General features: G+C 38.2%; 1 protein-coding gene across 1 annotated transcript in view; it reads left to right on the top strand.

Annotated features, from left to right (window-relative positions):
- LOC124799214 (laminin subunit alpha-1) overlaps positions 1-20,096 on the top strand; it is a 216,601-nt gene that overhangs the window by 10,679 nt on the left and 185,826 nt on the right. Inside the window, exons 5-9 of the mRNA XM_047262749.1 lie at positions 9,422-9,676; positions 13,205-13,375; positions 15,385-15,557; positions 15,716-15,850; positions 19,389-19,644. Coding sequence (XP_047118705.1) covers positions 9,422-9,676; positions 13,205-13,375; positions 15,385-15,557; positions 15,716-15,850; positions 19,389-19,644 — 990 coding nt within the window. The remainder of the gene's footprint in view (positions 1-9,421; positions 9,677-13,204; positions 13,376-15,384; positions 15,558-15,715; positions 15,851-19,388; positions 19,645-20,096) is intronic.

The following is a 20,096-nucleotide window of genomic DNA, read 5'->3' as shown; positions in this document are numbered from 1 at the left end:
ACTGTCTGCCTGTGTCCATTCATGCGAATGGACAGTTTGTTGCTGGTCATTCCCACATAGAAAGCTTCACAGTGTAGGCAGGTTAGTTGGTAAATCACGTGGGTGCTTTCACACGTGGCTCTGCCTTTGATCGTGTACACCTTCCGGGTTACAGGACTGGAGTAGGTGGTGGTGGGAGGGTGCATGGGACAGGTTTTACATCGGGGGCGGTTACAAGGGTAGGAGCCAGAGGGTAGGGAAGGTGCTTTGGGGATTTCATAGGGATGAACTAAGAGGTTACGAGGGTTAGGTGGACGGCGGAAAGACACTCTTGGTGGAGTAGGGAGGATTTCATGAAGGATGGATGTCATTTCAGGGCAGGATTTGAGGAAGTCGTATCCCTGCTGGAGAGCCACATTCAGAGTCTGATCCAGTCCCGGGAAGTATCCTGTCACTTTCCGGGTTACTTCCCACTAACACCAACCTGTCAGATCTCCGGAGATGGGAACTTGCCCTTCAGTGTATCCTCTCTTCTCGTTACCCGCCAGGCCTCAACCTCCGCTAATTTCAAGTTGCCGCCGCTCATACCTCACCTGTCTTTCAACAACATCTTTGCCTCTTTACTTCCTCCTCGACTGACATCTCTGCCCAAACTCTTCGCCTTTACAAATGTCTACTTGTGTCTGTGTATGTGCGGATGGATATGTGTGTGAGGATGGATATGTGTGTGAGTGTGCGAGTGTATACCTGTCCTTTTCTCCCCCTAAGGTAAGTCTTTCCGTTCCCGGGATTGGAATGACTCCTTACCCTCTCCCTTAAAACCCACTTCCTTTCGTCTTTCCCTCTCCTTCCCTCTTTCCTGACGAAGCAACCGTTGGTTGCGAAAGCTAGAATTTTGTGTGTGTGTTTGTGTTTGTTTGTGTGTCTATCGACCCGCCAGTGCTTTTGTTTGGTAAGTCTCATTCACACACACACACACACACACACACACACACACACACACACACACACATCCTTACATTTCTCCTCTAGCCATTCCTGCTTAGCCATTTGCACTTCCTGTCAATCTCATTGTTTAGACATTTGTATTCCCTTTTGCCCACTTCATTTATTGTGATTTTATACTTTCTCCTTTTATGGATTAAATTCAATATCTCTGCGTTGCCCAAGGATTTCTACTAGCCCAGGTCTTTTTGCCTACTTTGTCCTCTGCTGCCTTCTGTATCTCATCTCTCAAAACTACTCACTCTTCTTCTACTGTATTCCTTTCTCCTGTTCTTGTTAATCATTCCATAATACTCCCCCTGAAACCATCTGCAATCTCTGGTTCTTTCAGTTTAACCAGCCCCATCTCGATAAATTCCTCACTTTTTGCAGTTTCTTCAGTTTTACAGCCCCATCTTGATAAATTCCTCACTTTTTGCAGTTTCTTCAGTTTTAATCTGCAGATCATAATCAATAATTCGTGGTCGGAGTCCACATCTGCCACTGGAAATGTCTTACAACTTAAAATCTGGTTCCTAAATCTCTGTCTAACCATTATATAATCAATCAGAAACCTTCCGGTTACTCCAGGCCTCTTACATATATACAACCTTCTCTCATGATCCTTAAACCAAGTGTTAGCTATGATTAAATTCTAACAGGCTGATTCCTTTTTCATCCCTTCTCCCCGCCCCCAGTTCGTATTCACCTACTACTTTTCCTTTTCTTCCTTTTCCTACTGTCGAGTTCCAGTCCCCCACGACTATTAAATTTTCGGCTCCCTTAACTATCTGTGTAATTTCTTTTACCTCATCATACATACATTTTCTCAATTTCCTCCTCATCTATGGAGCTAGTTGGCGTATAAACTTGTACTACTGTGGTGGGTGCGCACTTCTTCTCTGTCTTGGCTACAATAATGCATTCACTACGCTGTTCATAGTAGCTTATCCACATTCCTACTTTTTTACTCATTATTAAACCTACACCTGCATTATCCCTATTTGATTACGTATTTATAACACTGTATTCGTCAGAAGTCGTGCTCATCCTGCCACCAAACTTCATTAATTCCCACTATATCTAACTTCAACCTATCCATTTCCCTTTGTAAATTTTCTAACCAACCTACCTGATTAAGGGATCTGACATTCCATGCATTCCATAGAACACCAGTTTAATTTCTCCTGAGAACGTCGTTCACCTGAGTAGTCCCCAACCTGAACAGTTTACCCAAGAGGATACCATCATCATTTAACCATACAGTAGAGCTGCATGCCCTTGGGCAAAAAATACGGCTGTAGTATCTCCTTGTTTGCAGCCATTTGCAGTACAATCACAGAAAGGCCATTTTGGTTAATGTTACAAGGCTAGATCAGTCAATCATCCAGACTGTTGCCCTGCAACTATGGAAAAGGCTACTGCCCTTCTTCAGGAACCATGTGTTTGTCTGGCCTCTCAGTAGATACCCCCTCTATAGTGGTTGCATCTACGACACGGTTATCTAGATCACTGCAACATGCAAACCATGCCACCAAAATGGCAAGGTCCATGGTTCATATGGGGGAGGGGTCACTGAATGTTATATAATTGTAATAATACTTTAAATATAGAACTTAGACTTATTAATTTGTACATGCGCCATGAGATTTAAGAGTCTCAGTATTTTTACTATGGCTGGATGACTTTTCTGGTGTAGCAGTAATTTTGTTTACTGGGCACTGCCTAGAATTAAAATTAAAGTTCAAAGAACAGTGTTACTTAATTGAATGTCATCACTTTCATATAACTTACAGGCTTTAAGTAGCGCACCCCAGAAAGTTCTTAGACACACAAACGTTATCTGTTCCACATTTAATTGGCATTTGGAGCTACACCTTGTAGCAGTGATGGAAGCTGCAAACTGTCACACCAGCCAGTCTGCCCACCTGCAGCATCAGTTGGCCACCCGACACCAGCACCAGTTCAGTTCAAGCTACATTTTCTGTGTGACCTGTTCCCACAATTGCCCTCACACACCTTAAACATAACACCACAAAAATCTTCCTATTAGCTTAATATCTGACGTGCTCTGCAATGCACATCATTGAGGAAGTTGACAATGGCTGGCTGGCCGACACTGGCCTCCTGGTAGTGGTAGTTTACGTCAGTAGCTGCAGTCAGGTGGCCTTGAAACATCTGTACAATGCGCCCTCTACCACATAGCATTAGTACAGAGTATCCTCTGCCATTCAACATCAGAACAGAGCACCCTCTGCCACTTAACATTGTTATGAAGCACACTCTGCCAGTGCAACATCATTAAATGCATCCTTCACCTTGTAAGGTGGTATGAAGTAACCTCTGCCATTTAAAATCAGTATGAAGCACCCAAGTCACATTGTTACGAAGCACATCTGCCGTGCAACATCGGAGCAGAACATGTTTTGCCATGCAACATCAATGCAAAGCACCCTCTGCCACTTAACATCGGTATGAAGCACCTTCCATCACGCAGCAGTGATACGAAGAATCTTTCTCCACATAACATTGGTGTGATGCCCCTTCCTCCCCTGTAACATTGATATGAAGTGCCCTCTGCCACACAACATCAATTTTATACTATTGAGACATATGCTCCCACTTATAATAAAAATTCACAAGACTGGGATTAGTCAGTCATCTCTCCTCCCAACATTCAGATAAAGATTTGCTATTTTTTAGATGGAAAATGGCCTATAAATATGTTTACAAGCAATATTGCAGGTTTCATCATGGAAACTGCAAGAACCAAATACTCCATAAAATAAGATGACATGTTCTGTAATAGTATGTTTGTAATTTATCTCACTTCAAAAAGGATTAAAACTTATATATGCTAGATGTAGGATTAAAGTAATATTTGCTATGGCTGCAGGAATGTACCAACGTAAACTCTTTGTTTCTGGTGTATTACAGCAGCAGCACATGTATTGTAAATTTAATGTGGCTTACAAATAATGTGCTAAGATTACTCAGTATTTTCTTCATTCTTTTCCTCCGCTGCTTCTTTTACAGTTATTGATCTTTTACATTTCTTTAGTTTGGAGTTACCAAATAGGCTATTCTTAAAACTGCACAGCTCTGTTTTTGTAAAAGACATTTTTTTTCTGAAACATAAAATATAATCCAAATTATTTATCACTGTGTGAATATGTGATTCTCACTTATGATGTGATATCCTCAAGTTTGGAACACACATTCACAAAGTGATTAGCAATAATGAATTACATTTTGACATTGTAGACATGTGGTATTCATATGTCAGATACTTAACACCAGTTCGAAACTAGTTGCAGAATGATAAAACATAAATCTTTAGCAACCTGGTGCAGTTATTTCACAACAAAATGTCAAGTAAATAAGCATGAGATGGACTTCAACCAAAACGTTGGAACATGAACTAGTTCAAATATAAGTATTAAGGAAAGAGAACATTGGTAGGGCACCAGTTGGCCTTTGGGTGCAACATACACAGGTGATACACATAATGTATAAAAATCTTCTCACTGGAGACGTGGACAAACCTGCTGCCGTGATATGGTAACGGAAAGTCTAGGGTGGAATGCAATTGATGGAGGAGTAAAGGCAATTAGTCTTCATATAGTTCAGGTTCTTAGATGTTGATAGCACATAAACAAGATTGGAAACAATGTTAAAACAATGTTAAGCTTTCGTACAATCTAATACAGGAAACACACACACCACACACTCGCACGCATTGTCCTCGTTGATTATGTTCCACTGGCATTAAGCTAATGGCTAGGAAGGAGATGCGATAGAATTGTGGCATACACATCTACATGTACATACATGCTCCACAAGCAACTATACAGTGCATGTTGGAGGTTACCCTGCGCCACTACTAGCCATTTCCTCTCCTGTTCAACTCATAAATAAAGCAGGAGAAAAGTGACTGACTGCATGCCTCTATATGAGCCCTGATTTTTCTTATCTTCATTGTCTCCAGACGAAACTTATGTTGATGGCAGTAAGATCATTCTGCAGTCAGTTTTAAATACTGGTTCTTAAAATTTCCTTAGTAGTGTTCCTTGAAAAGAATGTCACCTTCTCATCAGGGATTCCCATTTGAGTTCCCAAAGCATTTCCGTAATACTTGCATATTGTTAGAGTCTACTGGTAACAAATCTAGCAGCCCACCTCTCAACTGCTTCAAAGTCTGCTTTTAATGTGACCTAGTGCATATCCCAAACACTTGAGCAGCACTCAAGAATAGGTTGCACTAGTGTGCCATATGTGGTCCCCTTTACAGTTGAACCACACATTCCTGAAATTCTCCCAATACACCGAAGGTGACTATTCATCTCCCCTACCACAATCCTCACATGCTCATTCCATTTCACATCGCTTTGCAACATTAGGCCCAGATATTTTAACAACATTACTGTGTCAAGCAGGACACTGTTAATGCTGCATCTGAACATAAATGGTTTATTTTTCCTGCTCATCCACTTTAAGTTACATTTTTCTTCATTTAGAGACAAACCAGCTACAAATTTGGTCTAAGTCATCTTGTATCATCCTACAGCCACTCATGTCTGACATCACAGCCTCATCAGCAAACAACCATAGATTGCTTCCAACCCTGTGTGACAGATCATTAATGTATAGAAAATAATAGTAGTCCTATCAAACTTTCCTGGGGCACTCCTGACGATACCCTTGTCTCTGATGAACACTTATCATTGGGTACAACATATTGGTTACTACCTAAGAAATATTTGAGCCACTTGCATATCTGGGAACCTATTCAGTATGGTCATACCTCCATTAACAGTCTACAGTTGGTGGCCAAGTCAAATGATTTTTGGAAATATAGAAATAGGGAATCTGCTTGTTGCCCTTCATACACAGTTCCACTTGAGTGATGCTTTCTAAAATAGTGCTGATTTGTGTACATAAGTTTTTTGGTCTCTGGGAAATTTATGAGATGCAAACTCAAAATATGTTGACGAGTTGTGCAGTAAACCGACTTTAAGAATATTGGTCTGTAACTTTGTGGGTCCATTCTCATTGCCTTTCTTGTATACTGGAGTCATCTGTACCGTTTTCCAGTTGCTTGGAACTTAGTGCTAGGTGAAAGATTCATGATAAATGTAAGCTAAGTTCTTACTTAGCTGTAAAGAACTCTTTGTAAAACTGCAGTGGGATTCCATGTGGACCTGGTGACTTGCTTGTTTTCAATTCTTTCAGTTGTTTCTGTACACCAGGGATGCTTATTACTAAATTGTCCAGACAGGACTCTGAGAGACGTTGAAACAATAGTATGTTTGTGCAGTTCTCCTGCGTGAATGATTTCCTAAATGTGAAATTCAAAACTTCGGCTTTGGTTGTGCTATCTTTTACCGTCACACCAGACTTCTCAATGAGTGACTCAAATGAAGCTTTAAACCTGCTTAGTGATTTTACGTAGGACCAGGATTTTATCAGATTCTTAGCCAGATCTTGTGCTAAGGTATGATTGTGGTAGTTATTTTATGCTTTGTGCATAGTTCTTTTGACACATGGATCTCTATTAACTTTTGCATGTTGTCCTTTGAACTTAGAATGCAACAGCCTTTGCTTTTGTAGCATTTTTGGAAGTTTTTTGCTAAACCATGTAGGGTCTTTTCTGCCCTTAATCCACTTGCTAGACATATACTTGTTCAGAGCTTGATTTACAATCTGGTTGAACTTTGCCCGTAGTTCCTTTATGTCCATCATACGGGAACTAAATGATTTCAGTCCATTGGCTAAGTGAGATGCTAACAGCTACTTATTTGCTCTCTCTGGCAGAAATGCTCTCCTAGCCTTCTTGACTGAGTTATTAACCTTCGTAACCATTCTCGCTGTGATGACATCATGACCAGTAATCATCATCTCTGTAAGGACGCCATCGATAAAGTCCCGCCTGTATATATCTACAAGGCCTAAGATATTTCCATTGTGTATGACCAAACAGTCAAAAATAAGGAAATCTGTATTATTCATAATAATAAAGAATGGTAGAACATAACTCGGTCAAATTCCTAGGAATAAAATTGGAGACAACATTTTTGTCAACTGCATTGAACACTTCCTCCTACAGCATCTAATCTGTACTTCTGATAAATATTACATAACTCACTGAATATTTCAGAACTTTCTACTTTGGGTTTTAGCCAGCTCTCAGTCCCAAGAATAATTCGAGCATTACAACTTTCTGGAGGGCAGTAAATTCAGGAACTTTGTTATGAATACTTTGACAATTTACTGAATAAATTGTGACAGTCAAAGTGTCTTTACTCTGAATGTGATTTGATGTGTCTATCTGCGTATTGACTGGCGAGTATTCATCAGAGTACCTCACCAGTGAGCTTATCGTAGAGTAGGCAGTGGGGGTTCTTGTGGAACACAATAAAGTGCTGGAGTGGATTGGTTGGGTGGGGGGGATGGGACAGGGATTGTGCAAAAAGGATGAAATGGGGGGTGTGGAGGCAGTGGCGGAGGTTGGTATGGGATAGGATATAGTGGAAACAGAAGCTAGGGCTTCAATTAGTGGCGGATACAGAAAAACCTCAAGGCGAGGGCACTAAAGATATCTTGAGCTACCTTTACTTTTACCGTAATAAAAAATAATCAAGTAACATGTAAAGTTTAATAAAAGGTTTATTTAAACTATTGTTACGGTATTAGTAAAAATTTTGTTACTGAGAAATTACTAAGAATTACTATTATTAATACTTCACAATCAACTGATCACTCTTACTCTTGACTAATCTTCGCAATTGCACTTGCTACAACTAGGACTTTTTACTTATTCATTCTTCAGTCTTAATATTTCTGCTTCTGAATGTAAACTAGCTGCCTATTTGGCGAATAGCCCATATTTATAATGCTACATATCGAAGGGTCTCTATCTACATGCCCAACAGAAATGTATAAAATACGATGATGCAGACATGCATGCTACATAGAAAAGTACAACTACTCGATAACACGATTCAGTCTATAGTCGACTGACAAAGGAAACGAACGAATAGCATGTGGGCTGACTGTTTGGGATGGTGCGGGTGGCAATGTGCAATGTGAGTGGCCCCGCAGGGGGGGAGGGGGGGGTGCAGGCCCCCCCCCCCCCCATATGTATCCGCCACTGGCTTCAACTACCTACCATTATACCTGGAAATGGGGAACATTCTATCCAAAATCCTTTCCAACTTTCCCAAAATGGAATTCCACAACACAATAAATCTATAAAATATTGTGGCCCATCCTAATGAAACTCCTACCTCAACCTGTTACCACAATGGTCGTATCCTTGTGAATCACTCGGGAAAATACCTGACCTATACACCTATACTAAGACAACAAGAAGCATATCCTATTGTTTAAGTCAGAGCCATGGCAGTTGTGTTAATAACAGCTCTTTTATGTAGCTTTTACACAGCTATTTCTGTGAACATGACTTCCAATCAACTGTCAACTCGAGTGAACAGCCATCGTCTAACTGGCAAAGAGCGGAGTGTACCACCGAGTGGGAGAATGTGCTGTTGAGCACAGCATGCTCAGCTTAAAATGTTCTTCGTAACTCAGAACCTTGTCATCTCGATCCCCCTCCCCCCTCCATCTTGTAATACAAGCATCTTTTAATTAAGTAGATAGGAATTGTCCTATACTTCTTGTTCCATGCAGCTCCTCCTCCCCCCCCCCCCCCCCCCCCCCCCCTTCCCTCATGAATTTTTAATTTGTTTTGATATTTTCATTATGTATGTTTTAGCAGACTTCCTGTGTAAAGTCAGTTTGACCCAATGCTTGAAGAATTAGAGCAGGTGTTACACTGACAGGTGTGACATAAGTGTGATGTTGAAACTTGAAATCATTGGGTAACGGTATAGGAAATAACCTCTTCTTCAAATGACGCCAAAAGAATGAATTTAACAATTTTTAATCAGGTGAATGTGTAAGCCACTTGAAAGGTTACTCAAAACCAGTCCAATGACGTGGAATCAAATATCGATCAAATTCTGAAAGTTTTATCTGAAGTTTGATGTTCCACATTTTTGGAAATGAAGATACAGATGCCTGCTGTATATTTCTGGAATTGTGACATATTGTTTGAGTCGTCCTGTATAAACGAAACAGTGACAGCGAAAAGCATCACCTTATTCAAATGCCAAAAGAATAATTCAGATTTCTTAACATTTATATCTGCCACTCTCCACATAGCAACATAAAACAGTGGAGCTACATTGTGATGTTGAGTGTGTTTGAAATTTATAATATGAATATCAAATATGACTGTTCGCAATGCATGCCCCTTTTCTGTAACATATCGTAAGAGTATTTGTTTAAGACTTTGTAATCTTTTGACATCTCACAGTGCCCTGGAGATACCTTTCTTAATCAATTTATGCTCAAATGTGAATACATTGTTGTAAATTGTCAAAAACATTTTTTATAGGCAAATGTTGTTGGAAAAAAATGTAATGAGTGCAAGGAAGGTACGTTTGGTCTGCAAGCAGATAATCCAGATGGATGCACTCAGTGTTTCTGCTTTGGTCGTACCACAGCTTGCACCCAGGCTGGGCTGACTTGGAGCCAAATTATGATGCCCAGATCAAGGACTCTTGAAGTAATGTACACTACAGATCCTCCCCAGTTTAAAGGAATGCCATCAGTATTCCCATTCGAATCACAGGACATCAATTATATACAGGTAAGACTGTTACAGCTATGGGACATGATTGTCAATGTTAATTAAAAGTGTAAAATGAAAATTTATATCAGTTATCTCGTAATAAACGTTTTATCTTCTCAGATGACTTTTGGCTGGATTTCCTGTATTGGTTACTGGAAGCTTTTCATAATCCAGGATGGTACACTATTACAGTTTAAAACCACGTATATCGAGCATTTACTGTTGGGAATAAATTTGACAACCTGTTTCTGTGTGGCTATGTTTGCCCTATAACTAACCGATATGGTCAAATTAAGCTTTACTTTTTCTCACAACGTATATTGAAGTCTCAGAAGTTTAGGAAAGCAGAATGATTACATCTTTTTCAACAGTATACTTTGCTGATGTCTTACAAAATTATATTTCACAGATAAACTCTATATCTGTAATACAGTAGCAGAAGATCTTTCTGTCAGCTTTCCGTTGCAGATAAAAAATATATAAAAGTCATGAATTTTTTTCCAAAACTGAGCTTCTGTAGATTAATTATTTTATATCAGTAATGTGTTAGTTTATTTTAACGTACTGAACAAATAATAATTTAGCAAACTGACTCATTAAGGTACTGCACTTAATTATTTTCATTGTCCTATTTATCATAACTCTCCGGGGCCTTCCCATAGAACTCTTGGGCTTCTTGTGATTATGCGTAAAAAAATCTCATTAGTTTCTTTACATCTTTGACACTCACATGTTTCTAGGTTTCATTTCATTTGATCAGTCAATGTCTGTGAAACTATGTTAGTTTTCATCAATGATCGGAGAGGAACAGAATGTTGTTTCGGCTAGGCAGATTTTTTTTTTTTTTCTTTCTTTTTTTTTATTTTTTATTTTTTTTTTTTTTTTAAGAAAGAAAAGAAATCACCTCTGAAGCTATACATTTTGTTTTAATGGTAGCTTCTTTTTCGTGGCTGAGAATCTCATAATAGGGTGGTGGCAAGATTATGGCTTTAAGTTTTCTCAGTTTCTTTTTCAATAGTGCCAACGACCCTACCAGGGGGATGTAACAGTGACCACTGATTGGGAAGTAGTGAGCTACTTTGTAGTAAACTAAAAGTAAATTTTTACCATAAACAATATATGTTCACATTTGGCATAACTCATTTTTTATAAATGTCAAGTTTAGAAAAATTTAAGTTTTGTTTGCAAGACCAAACGAAAATAACAAATTCTGATAAAATCAATGTACTGCAATGGATTCATCTGATTTAGAAGTCCACTGATGCATATATACGAGGGCTGTTCAGAAAGTAGGGAACGTTTCCGTCTGACGCTGCTAGGTGCGCGCCGATTGCATATATTTTGGTATGTGCGTGCTCAACTGCTCAGTCAGCATTCATCCATGACAGCGCGAATGTCTCTGCGCATCTGGTTTGTTCAATATTCGAATTTGAAATGTGCGCCGCAATTACAAATCCCGCCAGTTGTGAGGTGCGGTCTGTGATATGGTTTTTGTTGGCAAAAAAACCTAAAACCCATAGAAATTTATCGTGAACTGCGCAGTGTGTACGGAAACAATGTAATGAGTGAATGTTCCATCCAGAAATGGTGCATTCGGTTTAAAAATGGCCGAACCAACGTTCATGATGAAGATAAGAGTGGACACCTGAGCATTGTGACTAATGATCTTGTCAGTAAAGTTGATGAAACAATTCGTGAAAACTGTTGCTTCACAATAATGGAGCTTTCGCTTTCTTTTCCACAACTTTCACGGACTTTGTTGTTTGAAATTGTCTCTCAAAAGCTAGGCTACCACAAATTTTGTGCACGATAGGTGCCCAAAATGCTTACAGAGTACCATAAGAACAGCGAATGGGGGCAATGTTGACATTTCTGGAGGCCTACCACAAACATAGTGGTTCATTACTGGATCGAATCGTAACTGGTGATGAGACTTGAGTGAAACACCTCAATTGCGAGACAAAATTACAGTCTGTGGAGTGATGGCACACAATGGCCCCCCGAAAACCAAGAAAATGTTTGCATACCTTGTCAGCAAGGAAGTTGATGGCGACAGTGTTTTAGGATAGGCAAGGTGTGCTTCTTATTGATTTTCTCGAATGTGGAGCAACCATAAATTCTGCCTGGTACTGTCAAACTTTGCACAGCCTTAGAAGAGTAGTTAAAAACAAAGGCCGAGGAAAGCTGACATCCAAAATTTTGTTTTTGCGCAAAAATACACGACCTCACATGGCAAACTGCACTCAAGAACTCCTTAATTCGTTCAAATGGTAAATTTTCCTCATCTGCCCTACAACCCCGATCTTGCATCAAGCGGCCTCCACTTGTTTCCCAAGATGAAGAACTGGCTTGCAATGCAGCGCTTTGATGACGACACGGAACTCCAGGTGGGCATGACTCACTGGCTGAAGTCTCAGGTGGCAGAATTTTATGACAAAGGTCTTTCAAAGCTTGTCCACCACTATGATAAGTGCCTCAATGTACTTGGTGACTATGTGGAAAAGTAATGTGTCATATGCTCTTTCAGATCTGTATAATAAAATATATTTCTTGTACTTAGTTTTTTTTTAATGCCAAAACATTCCCTACTTTCTGATTAGCCCTCATAATTCATTTTTGCAAATTATATAGCAGTTGAGTTTTGTGAAAATGGTCCTCAATTTGTACAGTTTAGTTCATGGTCCAAATGTGATACAATGTGTGCTTGCAAGCACAGGGAGTCTGGACATTGTTGAAGTCAAACAATTACATTGGTATTGTCATAGAAAGAGAATGGATTAATTGAAATGTTCCTTGAACAGGACCAAAAGGAAGACTTCTTGATATTTGGGAAGAATATCTTCAAGGATCTCAAAACTAGATTTGTGAATTGACAGTAATTAGAATAAAAACTATAAGATGGACAAAACACAGTACAGGAAGCTCATACAGAAACATACCTAGCTTGCTGAAGTCTTGGAATTATGGCAATTGTGAACGAAAAAAGTCCAAAACAGTGGCAGTTTGATAAAATTTATGTTTTGAAACTTCATGTTGGTCAGTTTGAGGAGACATTCATGAGACTGTCTTCCTGATGATCTTGTGACACAGTGTAGCCTTTGGGAATATACTTCTAGACCTAATTCACCTCTGTTGGAAATTTTTAAATGGCCTATAATGAGCGAAGAGCATAAATTAAGTTGCATGATTTAAACATAAAATGGCTTCTTAAGGTAACACTCACTTTTATGATTATACATGCTGAGAAATAGGAAAGTTAACAAGCCAAAAGTTTAAAATAAAACTATGGAAACTCCAGGTAGGAATATCAACAATGTAGGTTTGACAGATTGCTATTTATGATAAAGAAGACATGTTAAGTTGCAGACAGGCACAATTAAAAGACACTACATAGAGCGTTTGACCACAGCCTTCATCAGTAAAGAGAAACACATATGATTCACATGCAAAAGCAACCAAGCCTCGCTCATACATTCCTGCCAAACTCCAGCATCTTGGACTGGAACCAGACGTTTCTCTTACAACACATCTCTCCATTGTTCACAGGTTCAAATTCCAGGAAAAAACATCCTTTTTAACACCTCAGGAGGTAATTTAAACGTAACTAACAGTCTCCTAATCATACCAGGTGAAGCAGGAGACATTAAAATTGGAAGCAGCTATCTTTTTGGAACTCCACTGTACTGGCAGCTACCAAAACAGTTTCTTGGTGACAAGGTATTTGTACTGAAAATAATATTGGAACATTGTTTTGTCCCTGTTCTAGATTACAATAAGTAAAGCAGTGCATTAATCCATAGTTTTGCTATTGTGTGCTTGTAGGAAAAATTGCTATGAAAACTTGACAGCTTATTCAATTTGTGATTGTATGGATGTTAACTTCTTATTGTTATTTTCTTTAATACATTAATAACCGTACAGATAATGATAGTTTTGCAGAAATCTCTGTTTGCACAGAATTAAGATTTATTGATGCCGTTTAACAGCTAGGTATAATTCTACAGTAGTCTGAGAGCTAGTGATGAATACAGAGAGTGAACGAACAAAGAAATGGAAGATCACGTACAATATGCTGCAGATGGCTCTGATTACAAATAAACTGATAAGTGTGGTTCCACTTTCTTGTTTGTGAACATTTTTTTCCATATTGGAAGATTGTACTAAGAACAAAACAGTGAAGTAACAGTAAATTTTCATCTGTTGATTCCTCATAGTTTTATGCTGTGCCTGTCACTGATATTTCTCTCTCTCTCTCTCTCTCTCTCTCTCTCTTTCTTTCCTTTCCTTTCCTTCCCTCCTTCCCTGCCTCCCTCCCTTCCCCCCTCTCTCTTTCTCACCTCCTCCTCCTCTCTCCCCTCCCCTCCCCTCCCGTCCGCCCTACCAAAAAACAATCTTCTATGGATAATTCCATATTCAGACATTAAAAACATCAAAAATATTTTTGTACAAGACCTTCCTTCGAATTTTTGTAATATACTGTGTTCACAACTGAACTGGCATAGTGCTGAAGGTGTGGAAAAGTATTGCTTAATATTCCTGCTGATTCATTAGCACATTAGCATCAAATAGGAAAATACATCTTCAGTAATTGAAGGAGTAAAGATAACAATTCATCCTATAGTTCAGGCCTTGAATCATCAGTAGACGCAACAACAAGATTGCGACTGTTGAGTTTTCAAACAAATCCTCCATCACTTGAGAAAGGCTAGGAAAAATGTGGGAAAAGCTGCAGATGGATGATAAAAGAGAGAGAAAACAGATGTAGAGCACAAGTCAGCAACAAAGGATGGGTGGCACAAGGTTAAGACAGAAGGCAAGATTTTAAACATGGCTGCAGCAGCAACTGTTAAAATTCTTCACAATAAAGGATGGCAGCCAAAAACAGTTGCAGGATAGAATTTTTTTATTAAAACTCTTGACCAAGGTTTCGGTACATATAAATATACCTTCATCAGAAGTAAAAATTTCCTGAATAGAAAGACACATTCATTAGAAAAGCCATATCAACGAAAGTGAGAAACAGAAGCTTAAATAACGGTGAAATTGCTAAAGTAATAGGCGAGAGTCTGGCACATGCAAGTGCCCTCTCTCGGCGAAACAATCTACCGCAGTGCCTTCACACTCGTGTCTCAACAGTTCATAGTCGAAGTAACATTGTTAAACTGTTCGCTTTGATCCTGTGCCCATTACACATGTTGTACAAATGGAGATGATATTTTAATTACTGACGACGCCTTTTGGCATAATTGTTTTATTATTCTCCAGTGCATGATGTAATTTTAGTAAGTACTAAAGATTGTGTGCCTGTATTACTTTAGCAATTTCACCGTTATTTAAGCTTCTGTTTCTCACTTTCGTTGATATGGCTTTTCTAATGAATGTGTCTTTCTATTCAGGAAATTTTTACTTCTGATGAAGGTATATTTATATGTACCGAAACCTTGGTCAAGAGTTTTAATAAAAAAATTCTATCCTGCAACTGTTTTTGGCTGCCATCCTTTATTGTTAAGACAGAAGGGATCCATGTGCTGATATAAAACTAGTTGTTTTTCTACAAGATGATTTGTGATATATCAACTCTTTAACAAAGGCTGTGTTTATTAAGTTCAAGTATTGTGAAAGTTTCATTATTTAGAGCTGTGATATTTGCAATAGTTGCCAGTTTGATGATTGCAAACATATAGAAAATTGAAGATTACATTTCTTGTATTTGGTGCTCTTTCTAGATATTGTCTTATGGTGGTTATCTACGATTTACAATCCAGTCTGAAAACAGCAACAGAATTTATCCTGTGAAGACAGTGCCTTCATATCCCCTGGTACAATTACAGGGAAATGGAAGAATAATTTTGGAGTATTATCCTGTTGCATCAAATCCTCATGGACATTATGAAATCAGGTAAAACTACTTACTTTAGTATAAGTTGTGTTCTTCACTGAAATAATTGTTTTTTATTTTGAATTAACATAAGCTTTCTTACTGAATGACTGGAATTTCTGTACGTTTTATATGCTTGGTAACCAGGGTGTAATTTAATTCAGTTCATAATGTTTCAGGTTCCATGAATCTTTGTGGAGACAGAAAGGGAAGCTGGGAGAAAAAGTAACACGGGAGATATTAATGATTGCTTTGCAAAACATTCAACATATACTGATACGTGCAACAGACTCACTAGATTTCTCAAAGGTTGTGTAGGTATAGCCTCATTTTACATCAAATTCTTATGCAAAACTATTTTTCAAATTGTAACCTGTTCATTCAACATTGTGCTATGTTGCACATCTAAACATTCAACAGAAAATGATAGAAATTTGTGTAATTGTGAGCTCCTTTATCTATTTTCAAATATATGATGCTGATGTGCATGTCACTGCATTTTAAGTATGATTTTGCAAAGGGTTTTTTGTGTGCCCCCCTCCCCAACACACACACACACACACACACACACACACACACTGGCGTCAGCAGATCATCACTACAAGTTGCGTTTGCATGAGTGTATGTGTGCGTGTGTGTATATTGCTGACAAAGGCCTTATTGGCTGAAAGCTATAATTGTGTGAATCTTTTTGTTGTTCCTATTGCGACTCAGCATCTCCGCTATATGGTGACTAGCAACTTTCCTTCTCTAATATTGTTACATTCCATCCTGGATTTTCCATTGTTTGACCATCACTATATCCTTCATTTGACACACTTTAGACATATTGCAAAAACTCAAACACAGTTTATTGGGGAAAATGTTTGCGTATGAAACACTAAATACTGTGAACATAAAATTAATACTTTGTTACAATAAAGTGTATCTATCTATGTATTCGCATATGTATACAAACACAATCAAATTAAAATACTAATTATATGTTTTGAAAATTTCGTATAAATGGGATCTACTGCCAGTACAAAATTACTGGTGAACCTGACAATGTTTCACAATTACTAATATGCCCACCTACTTTCTGCTGCTTTGTGTGGCCTTGAGTTTTCTTTTATTCTTAGTGCAAAGAAAACCTGGATTGGGAATTGAAAACACTTAAATGATGGGTACCGTATTTATTCGAATGTAAGCCACACCTTTTTCTGGTTTTTCTGATACAAATAACCGCCTGCGGCTTAGAATCGAGTGCAAAGTAAGTGGAAGCTCTGAAAAATGTTGGTAGATGCCGCCGCAACTAACTTCTGCCGTTGAATATATGTAACGCTACACAGGCATGCTTCGCAGGCACAAAGATAAATACTGGCGCCAAAACCTCTGCTTCAGTAAATAAATTAAAAAAAAAAAAAAGTGGAAGACGAGCTTTTTTTCTCCGCCCCGAGTTTCGACCACTGCATTTTCATACATTATCCAATGAAGTAAATACAAATACCGTATTGTTCATCTTCAAATGTAGCAGCATTTCAATGTACTACGAAAATCCGGCTGGCAAGACTGTTTGGGATGTTTGTCAATATGGCCAACTCTACGTTCTGAATTCTTTCCTACCCGTGAGAAGAGATGGTTGCTAATAGGAATTTTTATGAATTGTGAACCACATGCAGTATTCTCTTCACCATAAGAATAATGTGAATATAAACATTTTGCCATGTATTCTTTCGTGTTTGCTGCTATCTCATTTAAATCCTGTCTGCCTAATAAACTACGAAACTAGAGTGAGACAACAGCAAACACGGAAGAATATACATATCATATCATGTCATGTTTATATTTGTATTATTCTTATGCCTAATAGTGATACAGGCAGAAATGAAGCATGGCAATTGACTAGATTTTTAAATCTAAGATGACTCCAATTTCTATGCAGAGTGTAATGTACTAAAGAGGCAAAGATTTTCAAACAGAGAAAAATTTTCACTAAACTCTCGTTCAGAACATCTTCTATCATATGCAGTCTATTATTTGGTTCTTGTTGATCATTATCAAAGAAAGCAGCAGTGTAAGTAACAACAAATAGCAGTCTCTTGCCATTGTTTCGCTAATGAGATGATTCCTCTCTTTCTTTTTAAATTGTAAGTGGCGGTAGTGTGCACAAAAGCAAGCCATGCCGCGAGCGGCGACACGCCTTAAACACTCATTACCAGAATGCGACAAAGAATGCATGACACAGTACAGTACTGCATTTTCAGCTTAGAGTGACGTAAACACCTATAACAAAGAGAACAGCACTTATCCGATCAAGGAAAAATAAGCAATCAATTCAAACCAAACGAAGCACATGAAAAAGGAAGGGTACCCGTATAAATACAGACGGAGTGCCTGACGCATAGCAATGGCTACCTGGTAAAGCTTAACTGCTAAGCTTACGACTCGAACCAAACTACTGTAGCTGTATCGCCATTCATTCGACCTAAATTGTATCTCATATTACAATTGACCAACTTTGTTTCGATTTGGAGGTGCGGCCTAAAACTTTTCTCTTCCCTTGAATTTCAAGTCTCAAATTTCAGGTGCGGCTTAGATTCGGGAAATTTTTTTTCTCTTGATTTTGAGTCTCATTTTTCAGCTCCGGCTTAGATTCGAGTGCGGCTAAGATTCGAGTAAATACGGTATATCAGTTCATACCATTTGTATATGGGGTAGGAGAAACCTCTCCAGCTGGTGGATCTGTGAGGATAGTAGCTTCACATGGTTTTAATATGCAAAACAATAGGATTGCAAAGGTTTGGACGATTCAGATTCCATAGTAGTATTATTATAAATAGAAGCCAATAAGTCATAAATATGACTTTACTGTTTTCCGTTGAAACCGACTGCAAGGAAGAAAACAAAACAGCTCACTGTTCTGTATACAATATTTGTTTAAAATTATATGTAAGGAGAAAGAATATACATGGGAGAAAAAGTTTGTCTTTGGTCTCACAAAGTGACATATGGCCAGGAGAGTGGTGTGCTGACCACATGCTCCTCCGAATCCACATCCAGTGACACCTGTCGGCTGAGGATGACATGGTGGCTGGTCAATACAATTGGGCCTTCCAAGACCTGTTTGGATGGAGTTTAGTTTAGTTAGAAACAGTTTGTCTAATGGTTTAAATGCCCTGCTATTCTATTTAAAACTTGCAAGGAAGAAAATAAAACTGCCCATTTTCACAGCATAGCATTTTCTTTCTCTCAGCTGGTTGTAACAAAAATCGCGTATAGTCTTGCTTAAAAACATATGCAGGCTATGTCCACCTGAAAGTTTATTAGAGTATCATGTAAAAATCTGAAGTAAATTGGTCTAGAAATTTTTGAGACTTTTTTTATAAAAAGCATTAAATAGTCTTGTCTTTATATATTAATATAAAGTGATGCCATTTATCCTTTATTTGACTTTAATTAGTAGACACAATTAACTGATTTCAACCTTTACGACTATTTGAATGATACCTCGTCAACACTGAGGGGTACAATTGATTCAGTGTACAAGCACACTGTTTACTGCTGAATCAATTACAGAACCTGTGCTGAACTCTGATTCCTTTCTGTGCAGATATAGGTGTAAAATAGATTTAACATGTATTTTGCTGAGTTATCTGAATGTTTTGACCTCTTGATACTGCTGTTTGTGTAGTGTTCTTTAGTAATTACAGCCAGATAAAGAAAAGTGACATCAATTACTAATGACTTAAAATTAGAAAATGCATGAGTAATACCTTGAAAGTGCCATGGCATTGACATATTGTTTTAACTTTGACTTTTTTTTACATATCTGAGGTACTTAAATTTAATGGAAATATATATTTTTTTCAGCCTAAGAGATGTAACACTAGATACTGCTGTGGCTGTTCCTGGACAGCCCCCACCTCTTGCAAAAGGAGTAGAACTCTGTGCTTGTCCACCTGAATATAACTCAACTTCATGTCAGGATCCAAGCATTGGCTTTTATCGATGGTATGACAACAATCAGATAACGTCGACCATAATCATCAAACTTGTTGGTGAAGCACGTCCATGTCAGTGCAACAACAGATCTTCCATCTGTGATATTGAAACAGGCTATTGTCTTGTGAGTATGCTTTGGTTAATTTTGTATCTGCTCTTAGGGACTGGAAATTTTTGTAAACTCATTAACCCATTACTCGCCGAAGCTATTGGATCATTTTTTGCAAACTTTTATATGTAAATACGTTACATTGAGTGATTAATTGAATAAAAAGTTGTTTTGAAAATTTTCAGTTTATTAGAACAAAAACTACAGACCTTCCCATTTTTGGGACATTGGCCAAATGCGTTATCCAAATTCATAACCTTATTCTCCATGCATAGCATTGTAAGAAACAACACAAACAATAAATAAAGAATGTTTTAATATTATTGAATGTCTATTCAGTATGAAATGAAGCAAAACGCTTGTCGTGCACACCAACATTGCACCTATCACAAATTTTTGTTGTTTTTTTCTTGCAGTAAGCGCATCTCTTCTGTGTTTTACTTGACACAACGAAATGATTTCCTGGA

This window comes from Schistocerca piceifrons, chromosome 5 (assembly GCF_021461385.2).
Source record: "Schistocerca piceifrons isolate TAMUIC-IGC-003096 chromosome 5, iqSchPice1.1, whole genome shotgun sequence".
In the NCBI taxonomy this organism is placed as follows: Eukaryota; Metazoa; Arthropoda; class Insecta; order Orthoptera; family Acrididae; genus Schistocerca; species Schistocerca piceifrons.
The sequence above is the reverse complement of the archived record's forward strand: the minus strand, read 5'-3'. Positions and strand labels throughout refer to the sequence as shown.